Source organism: Zalophus californianus, chromosome 4 (genome assembly GCF_009762305.2).
Source record: "Zalophus californianus isolate mZalCal1 chromosome 4, mZalCal1.pri.v2, whole genome shotgun sequence".
Classification (NCBI taxonomy): Eukaryota; Metazoa; Chordata; class Mammalia; order Carnivora; family Otariidae; genus Zalophus; species Zalophus californianus.
In genome coordinates this window covers 27,210,422-27,228,998 of record NC_045598.1, presented here as the reverse complement: position 1 = coordinate 27,228,998, position 18,577 = coordinate 27,210,422, and the positions used below count along the sequence as shown (strand labels likewise).

At 40.1% G+C, this 18,577-nt stretch overlaps 2 protein-coding genes across 8 annotated transcripts in view; one reads left to right on the top strand and one right to left on the bottom strand.

The window, feature by feature from the left end:
• Positions 1-18,577, top strand: part of KIAA0319L (KIAA0319 like) — a 99,552-nt gene that overhangs the window by 47,643 nt on the left and 33,332 nt on the right. For all 7 annotated transcript variants that reach the window (XM_027597807.2, XM_027597797.2, XM_027597778.2 and 4 more), the window contains 2 exons: positions 12,472-12,718; positions 15,253-15,354. In XM_027597807.2, coding sequence (XP_027453608.2) covers positions 12,472-12,718; positions 15,253-15,354 — 349 coding nt within the window. The remainder of the gene's footprint in view (positions 1-12,471; positions 12,719-15,252; positions 15,355-18,577) is intronic.
• Positions 3,903-4,483, bottom strand: LOC113915856 (ras-related protein Rab-28-like). Its single transcript, XM_035727382.1, has one exon. It carries the CDS (start codon positions 4,296-4,298, stop codon positions 3,903-3,905), a length of 396 nt encoding a protein of 131 aa, XP_035583275.1. The 5' UTR covers positions 4,299-4,483.

The following is an 18,577-nucleotide window of genomic DNA, read 5'->3' as shown; positions in this document are numbered from 1 at the left end:
ATTCTCTCTTCTGCCTCATTTATCCTAGCAGTTAGAGCCTCCATTTTTTATTGTACCTCATTAATAGCCTTTTTGATTTCTACTTGGTTAGATCTTAATTCTTTTATTTCTCCAGAAGAGGTTTCTCTAATGTCTTCCATGCTTTTTTCAAGCCCAGCTAGTATCTTTATAATCGCCATTCTGAACTCTAGGTCCGACATCTTACTAATGTCCGTATTAATTAGGCCCTTGGCAGTCGGTACTGCCTCTTGTTCTTTTTTTTAAGGTGATTTTTTCCATCTTGTCATTTTGTCCAGAGGAGAATAGATGAATGAGAGAACAAATGCTAACAGGGTAACAACGGCCCCAGAAAAATATACACTAAGCAAATCAGAAGAGACCTGAAACTGAGAGAAAAGAAAGGGAAAGAAGGAAAAAAGAAAAAAAAAGAAAAAGATTAAAAAAAAAGAATATGATCAAATATGATAAGCTGGTGCATAGATCAGTGCCACACACTAGATTTTGGGTGTATTTTGGTCTGTTAGAAGAAAGTGCTTCCCAAAATTTTAAAGAAAGAAAAACATGTATGTACAAAAATGAGGGTAAATACGATGAAGGGATAGACTATGGCTGTAAAGATGAAAATTATAAAAGATTTTATAAAAGGAATTGATAAGACGGTTGAAAAAAGAAAGAAGAGGAATTAAAAAAAAAAGGGAGAGAATGTGATCAGGCAGGAGACTAGAACAAAGCCATACACTAGAGATTTAGGGTATATTTTGGTCTGTTAGAAGAAACTGTATCCCAAAATTTTAAAGAGAACAACTTATATATATACCAAAAACAAGGTTAACTACTGTGAAGGGATAGAATATGATTCTAAAAATGAAAAATAAAAAAGATTTTTAAAAAAGGGATTGATAAGATGTTGGTTGAGGGGCGCCTGGGTGGCTCAGTCGTTGAGCGTCTGCCTTTGGCTCAGGTCATGATCCCAGGCTCCTGGGATCGAGCCCCGCCTTGGGCTCCCTGCTTAGCGGGAAGCCTGCTTCTCCTCTCACACTCCCCTTGCTTGTGTTCCCTCTCTCGCTGTCTCTCTCTTCAAATAAATAAATAAAATCTTAAAAAAAAAAAGATGTTGATTGAAAAAGGGAAAAAAAAAAGAAAAAAATTAACTTTGAAAGACTAAAGAATCAGGGGGGATAAAGCCATGAATTCTGTGTGCTGTATTCCCCTAGTGCTGGCCTTCTGCCGTTCTCATTGATGGGTAAACTTGGTCTTGGCGGGCTGTTCTTGCTGATCTTCTAGGGGAGGGGCCTGTTGCCTGGTTCTCAAATGCCTTTGCCTGAGGTGGAATTGCCCCGCCCTTGCCTGGGGCCAGGCTAAGTAATCTGCTCTCGGGAGCTTTTGTTCCCTGCAAGCTTTCCGTACAGCTTTGGAGGATGAGAGTGACAACTCGGGGCCCCACTCCTCAGTGCGCCCCCAGAGAAAAGCAGTCACTCCTGTCTCCCCGGTCTCTGGCCATACTCCATGCTCACCCAGCCTGTGACTGAGTGTTTCTGTCTCTGGCACCCGACCCCGTGTGGAGTCTCCAAACCCAGCAGATCCCTGCAGTGTGCTCTCACACCACTCCTCCCCGGGGGAGGAAGGGGAGTCTCCCTGGATCTGCCGCTTGTTGGGTCCCTGCTGGAAGAGCAGTGGCCCGACTGTGCCGTGGATTACGGTTTATGGCAGCCCCGAGCTACGAGCCCACTCCTCGGCTCCGTCTCTGCAGCCGGCTTCCCTGCTCTGATACCTGGGAGCTCTGCCACACTCAGGCACCCCCGGTCTTTCTGTGACCCCGAGGGTCCTGAGACCACACTGCCCCAGCGAGGGTTCCACCCCCCCCCCCCCGCTTAGCCACTGGAGCAGTGTCCCTCAGTGGAGCCGACTTCTAAAAGTTCCGATTTTGTGCTTTGCTGCTCTATCACTTGTCGGTAGCACTGACGGAGGCTCCCTCCCCCCGTGGTCTGTCTTCCCGAATATGGCACGGATTCACTTCTCTGCATGCCCTTCCTTCCAGAAAGTGGTTACTTTTCTGTTCAGAGAGTTGCTGCTCTTCTTTTCTTCAATCTCCTGTTGAGTTCGTAGGTGTTCAGAATGGTTTGATCCCTATCTAGCTGAATTCCTGGGACCAGATGAAATTTAGGTCTCCTACTCCTCCACCATCTTGCTCTTCCCCTCTTATTTTATTTTATTATTTTATTTTATTGATAGCGTGAGTGAGGGAGGGGCAGAGAGGAAGTCTTAGGTAGGCTCCATGTCCAGTGTGGAGCCAGACACAGGGCTCTATCTCATGACCCTGAGATCATGACCTGAGCTGAAATCAAGAGTTGGGTGCTTAACCAATTGAGTCACCCAGGCACCTCTGCAGGAAAATTTTAAACTATAAATTCAAACTATGTAATAGATACATAGCAATTTATGTTATCTATAATAGCTCTGTTTGAGTGAGCTTTGACAGATTGTGTCTTTCAGGGAATTTGTGCATTTTATCCCAGTAGTCAAATGTATTGGCATAAATACATTATGCTCACAGTATTCCCTTATTGCCCTTGTAATAGTAGTGATGTTAGAACCTGTAGTGATGTTACCTCTTTCATTCATGGTATTGGTAATTTGTGTTCTCTTTCCCTCCCCACCTCCGTCCCCCCCCCCCCATCAGACTGTCTAGATTTTCTTAATGAAACTTTGGTTTCATTCATTTTCTCTTTTGCTTTTCTAGGTTATTATTTCTGCTTTAATTCTATTATTTCATTTCTTCTTCCTAATTTAGATTTCATTTGCTCTTTTTCTAAGTTTTTTTTTCTTTTTAAAGATTTTATTTATTTGACAGAGAGAGACAGCGAGAGAGGGAACACAAGCACGGGGAGTGGGAGAGGGAGAAGCAGGCTTCCTGCGGAGCAGGAAGCCTGATGGGGGGCTCAATCCTAGGACCCTGGGATCATGACCTGAACCGAAGGCAGATGCTTAATGAACTGAAGGCAGATGCTTAATGACTGAGCCACCCGGGCGCCCCCTCTTTTTCTGAGTTTCTTAATGTTTAATCTCAATCATTAATTTGAGACTTCTTTTCTAACATAGGCATTTTAGTGCTATAAATTTCCTTCTAAGTATTGCTTTAGCTGCATCCTATGAATTTTGATATTTTGCATTTACAGTTTCATTCAATTCAGAACACTTTTAAATTTCCCTTTTGACTACTTTGTTGACCCTTGGGTTATTTAGAAATACGTTATGTAGTTTCCAAATATTTGGGGGGGGTCCCAGATATTATGGTATTATTGATCAGTAACTTAATGCATTGTAGCCAGTGAACATTGTGTCACTTGAATCCTTTTTTTTTTTTTTAACATTTTTTATAAATTAGTTTCAGAGGTAGAATTTAGTGATTCATCTGTTGCATATAACACCCAGTGCTCATTGCATCAAGTGCCCTCCTTAATGCCCATCACCCAGTTACCCCATCCCGCCACTCACCTCCCCTCCAGCAACCCTCAGTTTGTTTCCTAGAGTTCAGTGTCTCTTAGGTTTGCCTTACTTGAATCCTTTTAAATGCATTGAGACCAGTTTTATGGCTCAGAAATTGGTCTATCCTGGCAAATGTTCCTTGTGCATTTGAAAAGAATATGTATCCTGCTATTGTTGGGTGAGTGTTCCTGTAAATGTCAAATAGGTCAGATTGGGTACTGTTGTTTAGATCTTCTATATCCTTATTTTCTTTTTTTTTTGGAAACACAGATTTCAAGATCTTTATTACATGACCATATGAAATCAGGCCAGTGACAGATTATGCAGTAAATAATATCCAGGAAAATGTTCATCTTATAATCTCTTCATTTTATAAATGTAACATTCTGTGTGACTGCATACTTTATTCTATGATCTCATTTTTTATTGCCCACCAAGGCAGCCAGTGGCTGAGTTTCTGACTCCTCGCTCACTTTCTTCACCACAGAATACCAGTCTTCTAAATTCTCAAAGCTTTGATAATTTGTAATGTCATATACCAAGAGGATTCCCTGTGCTCCATAGATATATTTATCCAACATCTTGCCTCCTATTGTCTGTCCTCCTATATCCCAAATTTGAAGAGTAACATTCAGGTTTCCCGGCAATGTTATACTTCTCAAAAAGAAATCCAGTCCTATAGTTTGTTTGTACTGTTTCCCAAAAGTTTCTTGAGCAAAACATGTAGTTAAGGAGGTCTTCCCAGAGGTGCCGTCCCCCAGCACGACGATTTTCAGTTGCCGGTCCTGGCTCTCCTCCTCAGAGTCCGACATGGTGTCCCGGGAACCAGGCCCGCTCCCCCACCCCCACCCCGAGGTAGAGGGAGGAAGGGTAGGAGGGGGTCTCCGGGGGCGGGGGAGAGGAGGAAGGGCGGCAGTGGGGGCAGGACCCCCCGCCCCGTTGTCTCAGCGGCGGCTGGACGTATCTGGGCTGAATCACTCGCCGGGCGCCATCTTGCCCACCCTAGATCCTTATTTTCTATTAGCTTCTATCAGTTGAGAGGTGATGAAATACCACACTGTATTTGTGGATATATCTGTTTCTCCTGTTAGATCAGCTTCTGCTTCATGTACTTTGAAAGTTTTATTAGCTGTGTAAATGTTTAGGATTGTTATGTCTTCGGGGCGCCTGGGTGGCTCAGTCGTTAAGCGTCTGCCTTCGGCTCAGGTCATGATCCCAGGTTCCTGGAATCGAGCCCCGCATCGGGCTCCCTGCTCACTCCTGCTCCTCCTGCTTGTGTTCCCTCTCTAGCTCTCTCTCTCTCTGTGTCAAATAAATAAATAAAACCTTTAAATGGTTCAGGAAAAAAAAAAGGATTGTTATGTCCTCTTGGTGAACTCTTTTATCATCATAAAATTATCTTCTTTATCCTTGTTAATATTCTTTGCTTTGAAATCTGTTTTGTCTGATATTAATATAGCCAATCAGGCTCTCTTTTGGTTAGTGTTAGTGTAATGCATCTTTTTCCATGTTTTTACCTTTAACCTATTTGTGTTATGTTTAAAGTAGATTTCTTATAGGCTGCATAGAGTTGGATGTTGCTTTTTATCCAGTCTGACAATGTCTGCTGATTAATTGGGGTGTATAGACTATTTAATGTGACTACTGATGTGACTGGTTTCAAATCTACCACCTTAGTATTGATTTCTGTTTGTCCCATGTGTTCTTCGTTCATTTTATCCCTATTTTTATGCTCTCCTTTGAATTAACTGAATTTTTTTTTATTCCATTTTATCTCCTTTTTGTTGATTTATTTGTGGTGATAGGCAGAATAATGGTCCCTCTAAGGAGGTCAATGTCCTACTCTCAGGAACCTGTGAATATGTTATGTTACACAGCAAAGAGGAATTACGGTTGCAGATGGAATTGTTAAACAGCTGACCTTAAAACAGGGAGATTGTCTTGTATTTTCTGGTAGGCCCGATTTAAACACAAGGGTTCTTCAAAGTGGAAGAAGACAGTGTAACTGTGGAAGAAAGACACAGAGAGATGTAACGTTACTTGCCTTGAAGGTGGAGGAAGGGGGGACCATGAGTCAAGGAAAGTAGATGGGCCTCTAGAAAATGGGAAAAGCAAGGAAAAGGATTCTTTCCTAAAGTGTGGTGCTTTGTTCATTTCATTTTTTTCTCTGTGTGTTTCATTTTGAATCATTTCTGTTGATATGTCTTTAAGTTTACTGATCTTTTCTTCTGCATTGTCTACCCTGCCGTTAAATCTTTACAGTGTATTTTTATGTGTATGTCTATATATAAGCCAGGATAGACGTACCTTCATCACAGCAGTGGTTAAAAAATTTTTTTCTACAGTGTATTTTTCATCTCAGACATTATAATATTCATCTCTAGAAGCTTGATTTGGATCTTTTTTTTTTTTTAAGATTTTATTTATTTGTTTATTATTTATTATGGAGAGAGACTGTGAGGGGAGGAAGATCAGTGGGAGAGGGAGGAAGAAGGAGGAAAGAATCTCAAACAGACTCCTCACTGAGTGCAGAGCCCGACATGGGGCTTGAACTCACGACCTCAAGATCATGACCTGAGCCAAAACCAAGAGTTGGACACTTAACTTTCTGAGCCACCCAGGTGCCCCTCATTTGGGTCTTTAAAAAAAAATACCTTCTGTGTCTCTACTTAATATATGCAGTCATGCAATCTTGCCTGTAGCTTCTTGAATATATGGAATATAATCATAGTAATTTTAATACCTTTGTCTACCAGTTCTGTTATCTCTGTTATTTCTGGGTCACTTTTAATTAATGGGTATTTTTCCTCATTACAGGAACATTATTATTGCCAAGTATTCTGTTTTTAAGCCTCATTTCCTTTCCTTACTTGCTCATCTTGGGCAAGCTTACTTATTCCCATGGCTTCAGCTGCTATCTTTGGGAACTTGATTCCAACCCTGGGTCTCTATTTGAATTTCTCAGCTGTACCTCAGGTTCAGTATGTCTGAAACATAACTTGCCTGTTATTTTCTTGAAGTTGCTCCTTTGTAGTCTATCTTAGTTTTTGACACCACTATAATTAGTCCCTCAAGTCAAGCTCCTCAAGAAACTTGGGAGTCATCTTAGCTTCTTTTCCCCAAGCCCTAGATGCATTTCAGCTTCACAAATATTAGATCCTTAATATTTTAAAATCCATCCTGCAGGAGGAATTTCCAGTAATGGTGGCAGAGTAAAGTGGTCTCCTGAATCCTCCCACAGATAATAATTATAAAATATGCAAAAAAAATGTATTTAAGGAAACTGGAAAGGATCCAAAAGACAGAAGCTAGAGGAGAGCTTACTCTTGAAAAACAGCAACTGGGAGTGATAAGAATTGTGAGTTTGCAGCTTTTTAAAATTTTTGCCTGAGGGCATTCACTAACTCCCACAGCAGAGGAAAGTGGCAGTGGAAAACCTCAGGCTTATTTTCTTATGGTGGCAAAGAACAGAGTTAGGATAGAAAAATTACCTGAAAACTTAAGGGGAAAGGAAAAAAAAAAACATAGAAGATGGTGGAACCCATAATCTGACTAGAAACTCTACTAAAATCCCTGGCTGAACCTTTAAACTACACCCACGCAGGAAGATTCCGGAGGGCATGGTAAAAAAGCAGGCAGAGATCAGAGAGGCAGAGTTCTGTCTTTGAAAGGCAGAACCTAATGCTGGGTGAGCTCTGTGAATTCCTCAACCATGTGTAGCACAGGTGAGAGAAATCTGAAGTCTTCCTGACTTGGGGAGTCAATACAGAGTTGAAGGCTGAAAAATTAGGGAGTAATCTCATGAAGTGAAGAGAGTGCAGAGAGAGCAGGCCCAATTCTGAGTATAACCTATGGCAAAATTCTTGGCTAATCATCAGATTAAACAAGAACACCTCCAGGGGACCAGGCTAAAAAAGCAGCTGCAAGAATTATACAGAGGTATCAGTTGGTGCACATTGCAGGGGAATCAAACTCTATAGTTTAAGTCCAGATAAGTTACTTGCCTACTGGGGAAAAAAAATACTGTATACAACCCCAAAGAAAGCACAGTAAAATCCAAAGTCACTACAAATATTACATAGATGTCCAGTATTCAAACAAAACCTGTTAGATGTGCAAAGTGACCAGTACTCGGGGAAAAAATAGTCGATGGAAACTGACTCCAATTTGACTCAGATATTGGAGTTAGTAATCAAAGACTTCAACGTATGTTCAGAAGACTAAAGAAAGTTAAAGGAAAATGGTTTTAGTGAGTGAATAATTAAGGAATTTCAAAAGAAATGTAAACAGTTTTCAAAATGAGAAAATAGAAATGAGAGAACTTCCACTTATGGCATCATGAGGGGGTCCCTAATTTTCTCATTGAAAAAATAAGTATAAAACTGGACAGAATTGTCAAAAACAAATATTTCAGGCCACTAAAAACATAATAGAGGCAGAAGCAAATGGAGAAGCATTTATCTTGAAAAGCTGGTAATGCTTTGAGCAAGTTCAGTGGGTGTCTGTAGGGGGATGATCTTCCTGGGCCATCCCCCATCAGTGTCTACCTCCACTCCAGCTCAGGTGTCAAGAAATGTAGTTTTACCAGTATATGGTTGGACATGAAACCTAGCAACTTTTCTAGAGGGTCGGCATGATTTGGGGCAGAGGGTGACAGCTTTGCCAACTAAAAGTGGCAAACTTAGTTGGGAATGAATGGAATGAATCTACAGCTTTGCTAACCTGAGATGCACTTCCTGTTAGGGTGAGTGGTGAACCTGCCAGAAACTTGATGGGAAGATCTTGAAAATAAGAGCGCTATAGAAGGACTGAGATAAGCTCTCCATGTATCCCTGGCTGACTGAGAAACTACCTGCATATGCAAGATATCCAGGAGAGCCTGGTAAAAGCTAAAAATCAAGGGAGACTTGAGAAGTGGCTGCAACTTTGAATGCATTCCCCAAGGAACACACAGATGGATTGACAGAGGGTGAAGCTTTATGGGCTTAATGTGTTTGAGTGACCTCTGCCCAAATCATTGATTGACTGCTAAACTATGCAGATACTGGTGTGACACCTAGGAAGCCAGGCTAAAATAAAAACAAGAAAAAAAAAAACTGAGCAGAAGTGTCAATGGCAACATACTGTGGGAGGGTTTCTCTTTCTTCAATTGAAGTATAAGGGAGTTACTAAAAATAATTAGCCCATCAGAAAAATAAAACAGAATCCTGAACTGCTACAATATATGACCTAAAATTTCCAACCAGATGTTAGGAGACTTGTCAAAAAAGAATCAGGAAAGTGTGACCCATACTCGGAAAAAAGTAATCAATAAAAATGATTCTGAGAGGACTCAGCTTTAGCAAGTCAGATTTAGCAAGACTTCAATGCTCCTGTTAAAAATACACTTAAAAAAGGGGGCTCCTGGGTGGGTCAGTCGTTAAGCGTCTGCCTTCGGCTCAGGTCATGGTCCCAGGGTCTGGGGATCAAGGCCCGTATCAGGCTCCCTGCTCAGTGGGAAGCCTGCTTCTCCCTCTCCCACTCCCCCTGCTTATATTCCCTCTCTCGCTGTCTCTCTCTGTCAAATAAAATCTTTTAAAAAAATAAAAATATGCTTAAAAAACTAAAGGAATCTATGTTCAAAGATATAAAGGAAAATGAGGTGACAATTACCCAACAAATAGTGGCTCTAACCACTTTTTACTTAAGAGAGTGAGTTTCTGTTGTTTTAAGCCACCATGTTTGTGGTAATTTATTATGGCAGCCCTAGGAGACTGATATAGTCATGTTCATGGATTGGGACTTAGAATGCCAAAACGGTCTTGAAAATGAGCAACAAAGTTGAAGGACTTAAACTCTCCAACTTTAAGACTTACTATATAAAGCTACAGTAATCAAAGCAGTGGTATTGGTGTAAAGATGCAATCTGTGAAACAGAATAGAGTCCAGAAGTAGACCCGCACAGATATGGTTAATTGATGCACCAAAGCAATTTGAAAAGAGGATAATCTTTTAAATAAATGGATGCTGGAACAATTAGACAGTTATATGAAAAAAACATGAACATCGGCCCTTACCTTACAGAAAAATTAGCTCAAAATGGATTATAGACCTAAATTTAAGAGCTGAAATTATAAAACTTATAGAAGAAAACAGAGGAAAACCTTTTTGTGATCTTGTCACTAAATAAATAAATGAATAAATAAACTAAATATCACTAAAAGCATGAAGTAAAAAAGAAAAAAATGATAAATTAGAATTAAAAAATTAAAAACTTTGGCTATTTAAAAGACACTACTAAGAAAAACGAAAAGGCAAGCTACAGACTGGGAAAGCATATTTGCAAATTAAATACCTAACAAAGGTCTTGTTTCTAGAATATATATAGAGCTCTTGTAACTTAATTAGAAAACTAATAATAAAGCAAAGGATTTGAACAGATAGTCCAGGAAAGAATTTATATAATAGACATCGAATAAGTGCATGAAAAGATACTTAACATCATTAATCATTAGAAAAATGCAAATTAAAACCACAGTAAGACGCCATTATGCACCTTGATAATGGCTAAACTTAAAAAGACTCCCGAAACCAATTTCTGGCAAGGTTGTAGAACAACTGGAATTCTCATACTGGTGGTGGGACTATATAATGTCACAACAACTTTGGAAAGTAATGTGGCAGTTTTTTAAAAAGTTAAAGGCATATCTTCCATATGACCAGGTGTTCTACTCATAGATATGTACACAAGAGAAACGAAAGATATGTTCATACAGAGACTTATAGAGGAATATTTATATCAGCTGAATTTATAATAGGCAAAAACTGAAATCAACCCAAATGTCCATCTGTTGGTGAATGAATAAACAAATTGTGGTATATTCATATAACAGAATGGTACTCGGCAATCATAAGGGAACAATTATTGCTACAGACAGCAACATGGACCAACAGAATAATATTGCTGAGTGAAAGCTGACGAAAAGAGTACCTACAATGTGATTCCATTTATATAAAATTCTAGAGGATGTAAACTAATCTATAGTGACTGGAGGCAGAGCAGTGGTTGCTTGGGGCTGGGAGTTGGGAGAAGGGGTTACAAAGGAGCATGAGGAATCTTTGGAAATGATGGAGATGTTCATTATCTTGATTGTGATGATGGTTTCATGGCTGTATGCATATGGTAAAATTTGTCAAATTGCACACTTTAAATATGTTCAGTTTATTATATGTCAGTTATGCCTTAATAGAGTAAAAAGTGGACAAAGATTTGAATAAACTTCATCCAAGAAAATATATGACTGGCCAATAAATACATGAAAAGATATTCAATTTCATTAGTCATCCAAAAAATGCAAATTAAATCGCAGTGAGATACCATTAGAATGACAAAAAAATAAAAAGACCAAGAATACCAAGTATTGGTGAGTTTGAAGAGCAGCAGGAACTCTCATGCATTGCTGGTGGAAATGCAAAATGGTAGAGCCACTTTAGATAACAGTTCAGTTTCTTATGAAGTTCAACATACGCTTATATGTAACCAGCAATAAATACTTCTGAGTATTTACCCAAAATAAATTAAAACACATGTTTACAGAAACTTTGGATTTCAAACATTTATAACAGATTTATTTATAAGAGCTGAGAACTGAAAACAAATATCAGTAGATGAATGGATAAATAAATTTTGGTATATCTCTAGAATGGTATACTACTCGGTAATAAAAAGGAAGGAACTACTGTTATACACAGTGCCATGGATGAACCTTTAAAACATTATGTTGAGTGAAAGCAGCCAGAAATGAAAATAGTATGTATATGATTAATTTTATATGAAATACAAGAAAGCCCAGACTAACTAGTGGGGACACAAGACATATCAGTGGTTGTGTGAGCCTGAGGGTGGAGGTAGGAATTTACTGCAAAGGGGAATGAGCCAACTTCTAGGGCTGATCGAAATGGTTTCTGTCTTGATTGTTGTTATGTGGTTATAGACCCTTGTCAAAACTCATAGACCTGTACACTTTAACAATTAAGTGATTAACAATTAAGTTGATTTAAAAAAATCCATACCACCAGCTTTGTTTAGCCACTCATCGTTTCTCATTTGGATGCATGCAGTACCCTCCTAAGTGGTATTCCTTCTGTTGTCTTAGTTCTTCAAATCCTTATATGATGCAGCAACCTGAATGATACACTTGAGACGGAAACCTGACTTTGTCACTTACCTGTATACAGCCCTATAATTGCCCACCATTACCCGGCACCTTAGAGTAGCATATGTCTTCTTTAGTCTGGCCCTTGACTATCTATCCAGCTCATCTCCATTACTTTCTGCCTTCCTGCCTTATGACTCTCAGTTCCCAGCACAAGCCATGCTAATCTCATTTCCTGTACCTATACTCACCTCTCCCCTCAGCCTTTTGTCAAGTAAACAACTGTTTACCTTTTAAAATTCAGCTAGGACTCACCTCTAGAAAATGCCTTTATTTATTTATTTAAACCATCCTTTTTCACATGCTCCCTCTCCAAGAGAGGAATTAAGTACTCTTCAGACTATACTTTTTCGATTCGTCATAACTTTATCCTTTTGGCTTCTTATGTTTTTTGTTCTCTCTCTCACTAGATTGTGCACTTGTTGAGCACAGCAATTATATTTTATTTATATTTTGGATCCACAAGGCCTGTTGCATAGTAAGTGCTTAATAAGTATTTGTAGAAAGATTGAATATAAATGTTGAGAAAAGAAGATATAAGTAAACATAGAATGATTATTACTGTTTTGTTTTAAGCAAACATTTCTCTCTTTGCATAGAGAAAAAGACTGGGAAGATTTATAACAACATTTTAACACCAGTTTGGGTGGTGAGATTAGTTCCTTTAATATTTTTGACAGTTTTGCATTTTTCATAAAAACATTTAGCGTGCAATTATTTTATGAGACATAACCTAAAAAACTGGCGGTATAACTTTTGCCTATTCAAATGTATTTTTGCATCTCTTTAGGTCCACAAGGCAGTTGTAATTTCCAGTCCCTTGACCCCCGTCCTGACTGCGGAGATTCCTGGTTGGTCAAAGAATATGTCAGTCCAGCATGAGACATCAGAGGATCCTGGTACTATGCCTAGCACTCAGCAAGTAAAAAGCCTTGGGAAAATTCAGATTTCTACCCCTTTGCCAGTGGCTCCCTCCTACAGTTATGCTACCCCTAACCCCCAGGCCTCTTTCCAGATCACCTCAGCACCATACCCAGGTGAGGCCCTTTGCTTCTGCCCTTGGAGATAGAATGGAAAAGTAGAGCATTTGATCATAGTGTTCTCTTTAGCACGAGGGAAGAAGACAGCCATGACTTTTGAGTACTGTAGGTTAGAGAAAAAATAATTCTGTCTTTGTTCCTATAGTCATAGAACCTGGGGCTCTCCATCCTTCTCAACAGGCCCCAGCCTATGGGAATTAATGGGGCTCACTTTCCCAGAGCCAGATTCCACTGTGCCTGGGATTTAAAGGCACAAGATTCAATTAAGCAATGTTCAAAGACCAAACAGAAGCCACTGGGAAGAAAGTTGGACCTTTGTACCTATTTGCCTTCTGAATGGCTGATTGTAGGTCAGATATTTGTCTTTCTGATTTTGGCAGCATCTTTATTTTTAAAGCAACCCATCCATAGGGAGGAGATTTATAAGCAGTGTTGCCTTAACAAGTCTGTGCTTCATGAGTGCTGTTGTAAGGTATTAGGAGGAAATGGTTAATCAAGGAAACTAACTTGATCTTTATCCCCTGAAAAAGGCAACAGGGTAAAGCAAAGCCAGTGAGAATGAATTTTTGCTGGTTTTTGATTCCCTAGGCTCTTTTTTCCTGGTAGAGTAACATGAAATTTTGGGGGTTTCAATCCTGAGGCACTAAAGTAATTTTTGTGTTCAGGCAGAATGCCTGTAATCTTTGGTGTAATTATAAAGAGTTTGAGTAACACTATATTTTTGTCCATTATACTCTTTCTGAGTATAGTGGTTTCTCTTTCCTTTCTTTGCATTTCTTGTCTTTTTTTTTTTTTTTTAAAGTCACTTCAGAGAATTCTTATTCAACCTCCTAGGGTATCTAAATGCTGAAGTTTCCATAAGGAAGATATCATTTCTTCTTCAGTACAGTGTTCCCAAGCAGACAGATAGATCTCAAATTTCATATTTGTCTAGGAAGTCCTTACCCCCTAGTCTGGAAATATGGGTGGACCAGCCATTTGTTTGCTTTAAGCTCTCTGTTTCCTAGGTCTCATACCTAATAACCATTATTGTCAGAGAAATAAGATTTATATAATAGTGGTTCTCAACAACCTGCAAAAGTTTTGGTTGTTACACTTATGGAGGAGGCGTGCTACTGATACCTAGTGGGTGGGGGCCGGGGAACCTGCCAGCTCTCTTACAGCACACAGAACAGTTTCCCCCGCCCCCCACAACAAAGAATTATCTGGTCCCAAATGTCAGTAGTGCCAGGGTTGAGAAACCCAGACATGTATGAAATAGCTATTGAAATAGTGTGAAGACCGCATATATAGCTATTAGCTGACGTGGGTATTCCAAAAATGCTGAGGTACCTCAGATAAGTTTGAACTGAAATGGTCTGGGAAGCTTTCTTGGAGAGAAGACTGGCTTTAAGCTAGAAACAAAGTACTGACTGAGAATAAAGAAAGCATACACCCCAGTTGAAGGAAATAGCATTAGTAAAGTCCCCAAGAGTAGACTATGTCTTCTGTGGAGCACAAGAGGGAAAATTAACATAATTAGAGGCAGAACTGGGGAGGAAGTGTGAGGTGGTGTGATCAGATGTTAATGGTTCTCTAATGCCAGGTTAGCAGTTGGCCTTGAACACGGTGTGGGAGTGGAGAGTCTTAAGTAGGAGAGTAACATGGTGGGGGGAGTATTTTAGAAAAACTAATGGTGGTGGGTGTTTTAGGAAGACAGAATGGATTAGAGTGGGGTGTGCTGGCAGAGGGAAGACCAGTTAAGATTCTTGGAATAACCTAAGTCTGTGGTTGTAGCAATTGGAATAGAAAGAAATTAAGGCCGGCCTTGTGATCAACATTTGGCTTTTCTTTTAGGAACTTAATAGATGTATTTATTAGAAAGTTGTTTATCAGCGTAAAGATGATCCTTGAAACACTGTTGAACTCTGATTATTGAACTCCATGGAAATTACTATATAAAGAGGGCTTAGGGACAGACTGTAGTTAAAATACAGTGGAGAGGGGCGCCTGGGTGGCTCAGTCGGTTAAGCGGCTGCCTTCGGCTCAGGTCATGATCCTGGGGTCCTGGGATCAAGCCCCGCGTCAGGCTCCCTGCTCAGCAGAGAGCCTGCTTCTCCCTCTCTGCCTGCCTCTCTGCTTACTTGTGCTCTCTATCTCTCTGTCAAATAAAAATAAAATCTTTAAAAAAAAAATACAGTGGAGAAAAACTCAGAGACAAAGGAATAAAAGTAGAATAATATGATGTCATGATAACCTGACAGTTTTAATAACAAAGCAGTCAGCAGTATTAGATGCCACTGAAGTAAAGGTTGAGAAAGAATTACTGGATTTGCTAAGGAGCAGTTTGTGGATGTCCTCAAAAGATCTTTTTCAGTGGAAAAATGGGGGCAGAGTAAAATTTTAGGGGATTAAAGAGTAGATAAATAATTAGGAAATAAAGGCAGTAACTGAATATTGTTTATAAAAGAAATTTGGCCCCAAAAGGATGGAGAGGAATGAGGTAGTCTGGATCTAATTTCTTATCTCTTGTATATTTTCTTTGTTTCCAGTTATAAAGGAACTGGTGGTATCTGCTGGAAAAAGTGTCCAGATGACCCTGCCTAAGAATGAAGTTCAGTTAAATGCATATGTTCTCCAAGAACCACTTGAAGGTAAAACATCCCCTTAGTTACATTTGGATAATGTTTTAATTTATGATATTTACCTACCTTAACTCATTTACTCATTGCAATAGTCCTGTGAGAACAGGCTATAGTATGCACATGCACAAATGTTTATCTGATGCAAGAGGCAATATAATATAATGTTTGAAATCATGGGCTTCGATGTCAAGCCTGGGTTCAAATCCCAGCTCAGCCAGACATTAGCTGAATGATTTTAAGCAAATTATTTCTGTGCTTCCCTTTCTTTCTCGGTAAAAATGAGGATAATAAGTTCTACTTCATAAGGTTACTTTAAGGACAAAATGAAATGGTATATAAGGGACCTACCTCAGTGCCTAGCATATAGCTGATGCTCATTATGTGGAGGTTGTATTATATCCCTTTAAAAGAGGAAGAAACTGAGACTGAGGTTTAACCTATTTATTTTGTACAGACTAGTAAAATAGCAGATATAGAACTTGTAGAAGAGTGATCTAAGACTATGGCTAATAGAGATTTGACATTAAAAAAAAAAGGAAGACAGGGCTTCCGTGTGACTTCGTTGGTTAAGTGTCTGACTCTTGATTTCAGCTCAGGTCGTGATCTCAGGGTCATGAGATCGAGCGCTGCTTGTCCCTCTCCCTCCCTCTGCTTGTGCTCTTGCGCTCTCTCTCTCCCTCTCTCTCTCTCTCTCTCCAAATAAATAAATAAATAAATAAAATCTTAAAAAAAAAAGAAGACAGGCCCAATGTGATACACAAAATTCAGATTTATGAAATACATAAATTAGGGGATGATGCATTCATTATTTAAGAAAACTTTTATAATATGAGCATCCCTTTCACCTTTGAAGTATATATTAATATGCCAAAATTTGGCTTAGAAACACATATGCATCCCACCAGAGTTGCCAAAGGAAAAAAAAGTAACACATATGCACTTTAAGACTTTCTCTGACAATAGTGAAGCATACTTTGATGGAAAATGATTGCATTGGGTTTATGCTACTCATTGCAGGGTTAGTCAAGTCGAATGCCATACTCTAGGAGTCAGGATGGGGTCCTTCCATTTTAGGTACACACCTTTCCTATACAGTAGTCCTACTTTCTAAAAGGCCTAATACCAAATAGTGTATTTATGCAAAAGTACTTTTCCAGAACATAAATGCCTTCCCCATTCTATATTTCTGCCCTCAAATTGAGGTTTCCTTATCAGGTCATTCCATCTTCCTCCAGAGAAGCTTTATCCTTACCCCCTCTGGTGGTAAGTTAAGGTGGATGAATTTGGTGGCGTTTGAAGATAGGTGAGAACTGCCCTGAGCTGCAGTTGACTCCAGTGTTTTGTGTAAAGCACTGGGTTCTGCTTTATTTTCTTGTCTAACCCCTGTTTGCATATACATGTCTGTGAGTTGCTGTCACCTTGTAGATCAGCATGTGGGTTCTAAATAAAGAGGGCTTAGGGACAGAGTATAGTTAAAATACAGTGGAGACTTTGATAAAGTCTAAAACACATGGGTTGAGAAACAGATTCTTTTCAACTCTCCTCTCCATGGGTTGTTCAGCCTTTATCAGATACATGGGATGGATGGTTTGGGGACAAGTGAACAGAACCCGCTCTGCCTACTCTTCCCCTCACTCCTGTGGCGGCCCCTGGAGCACCTCTCAGGATCCCTCTCGGGTTTGGAGGCATGGTTTGAAAACCACTGCCCTAAATCATTGAAACCAGCCTTCCGTCTAGCAGACCTATCCTCAGCTGTTCCTACCCTTGGGGCAGATTTCCAGCTGTGAGGCACAATTCATCCCCCAAGCTTTTCTGTACTAGGAATATTGTCCTTGCTTGAAATTGCGTTGCCAGCCTGAGATATTATAAAATTGTCAGTTCCCAAACTAATGTGAGTCTGTTTTCTGTGTGGAAAACAAATTTCCTACTCTAGTTGGAAAAGAGGTCATCTCTTGGCACCAGCCCCACGCTGCTGTGCTTTTCCTGCTTCTCGCCTGCCCAGACTTGCCCAGGGGACGTTTGTGAGAGCTGCCCAGGGCTGACGACTGTCCAACACAAAACTAGTGTTTCAGGGGGGAGAAAGAGTGATCGATCTTGCAACTCAGGCTTATAAAATAAAATCTGGTCTTCAGATGAAGCCTCTCTTGGAATTCAATTCTGTGCTAACTTACTTTTGAACTCATGAACTAAGAAAGAGATGACCATTCTCTGTTACGCTTTTTAGCTTTCTTCTCTTTTCCTTTTATTTTTACTTCTGGGTAGTAACATAAACTTAGCCTTCTTACCAAATCCCATCCATCCCTCGTCAGATGTGAATCTCACCCCCCTCAAAATTTAAGACCACTTTCACGGGGGCAGGATTCCATTTAGATAACGGGATCCTGTCCTTGCCCTACCCAGTCATATAGTCTGAGCTACAAATGAGGACCATTTAATGCTTGATTTGATTTTTTTTTTAAGATTTTATTTATTTGTTTGAGAGAGAGAATGGTAGAGAGCATGAGAGGGAAGAGGGTCAGAGGGAGAAGCGGACTCCCCGCCGAGCAGGGAGCCCGATGCGGGACTCGATCCCGGGACTCCAGGATCATGACCTGAGCCGAAGGCAGTCGCTCAACCAACTGAGCCACCCAGGCGCCCTGTGCTTAATTTGATCTTAATTAATTTCAGTGGGGACTGTTTAAAATGGGCCATCCCCTACCATCTTCTGCAGTGTGTTATTTAGCTCAGCTGGAATGAAGTAGCTCTTTTAACTCACCAGGGTGTGATGACCTCAGTGAGACAAGCATTGTTAGCACTCTGTAAAAAAGCTATTTTTGAACCATGTTATTTAGAAGTCATTGCTGTTCTTTGTTGCAAAAGAAGTTTTGCAAGAAAATGGCCTTTGTTCCCAGTGAGTTCATCTATAGTGTTTGGTAGGGCATGTTTTTTCCCTGTGATGCCACACCATGAGCAAGCTGGTATTTTGAGGGAGGATTGGCCTTGCTCAAAGGGAGGCTGGGTGTGGGGCAGGAGAGAGCATTGCTGGGAGAGAGTGGAGGAAGCCCTGACTGTAGCTGAGTCAGCAGAATCCTCCCTTTCTTTCAACAAAACGTTTGGTTTCCCTAGAGGCTCTGGGGCGGAATCTTAAAAACTAAGGCCTTGTCAAGATTTAGAAGAGATTTGTTATTGGCAGGCTGTGTGGCTGCCCTCTTTGTGTGTAGGTGTATGTTTTCATGATTTTTGTAACTGCCCT

Excerpts from the sequence above, each read along its gene's own strand:
- LOC113915856 (XM_035727382.1), bottom strand. The coding sequence starts at position 4,298 with ATGTCGGACTCTGAGGAGGAGAGCCAGGACCGGCAACTGAAAATCGTC.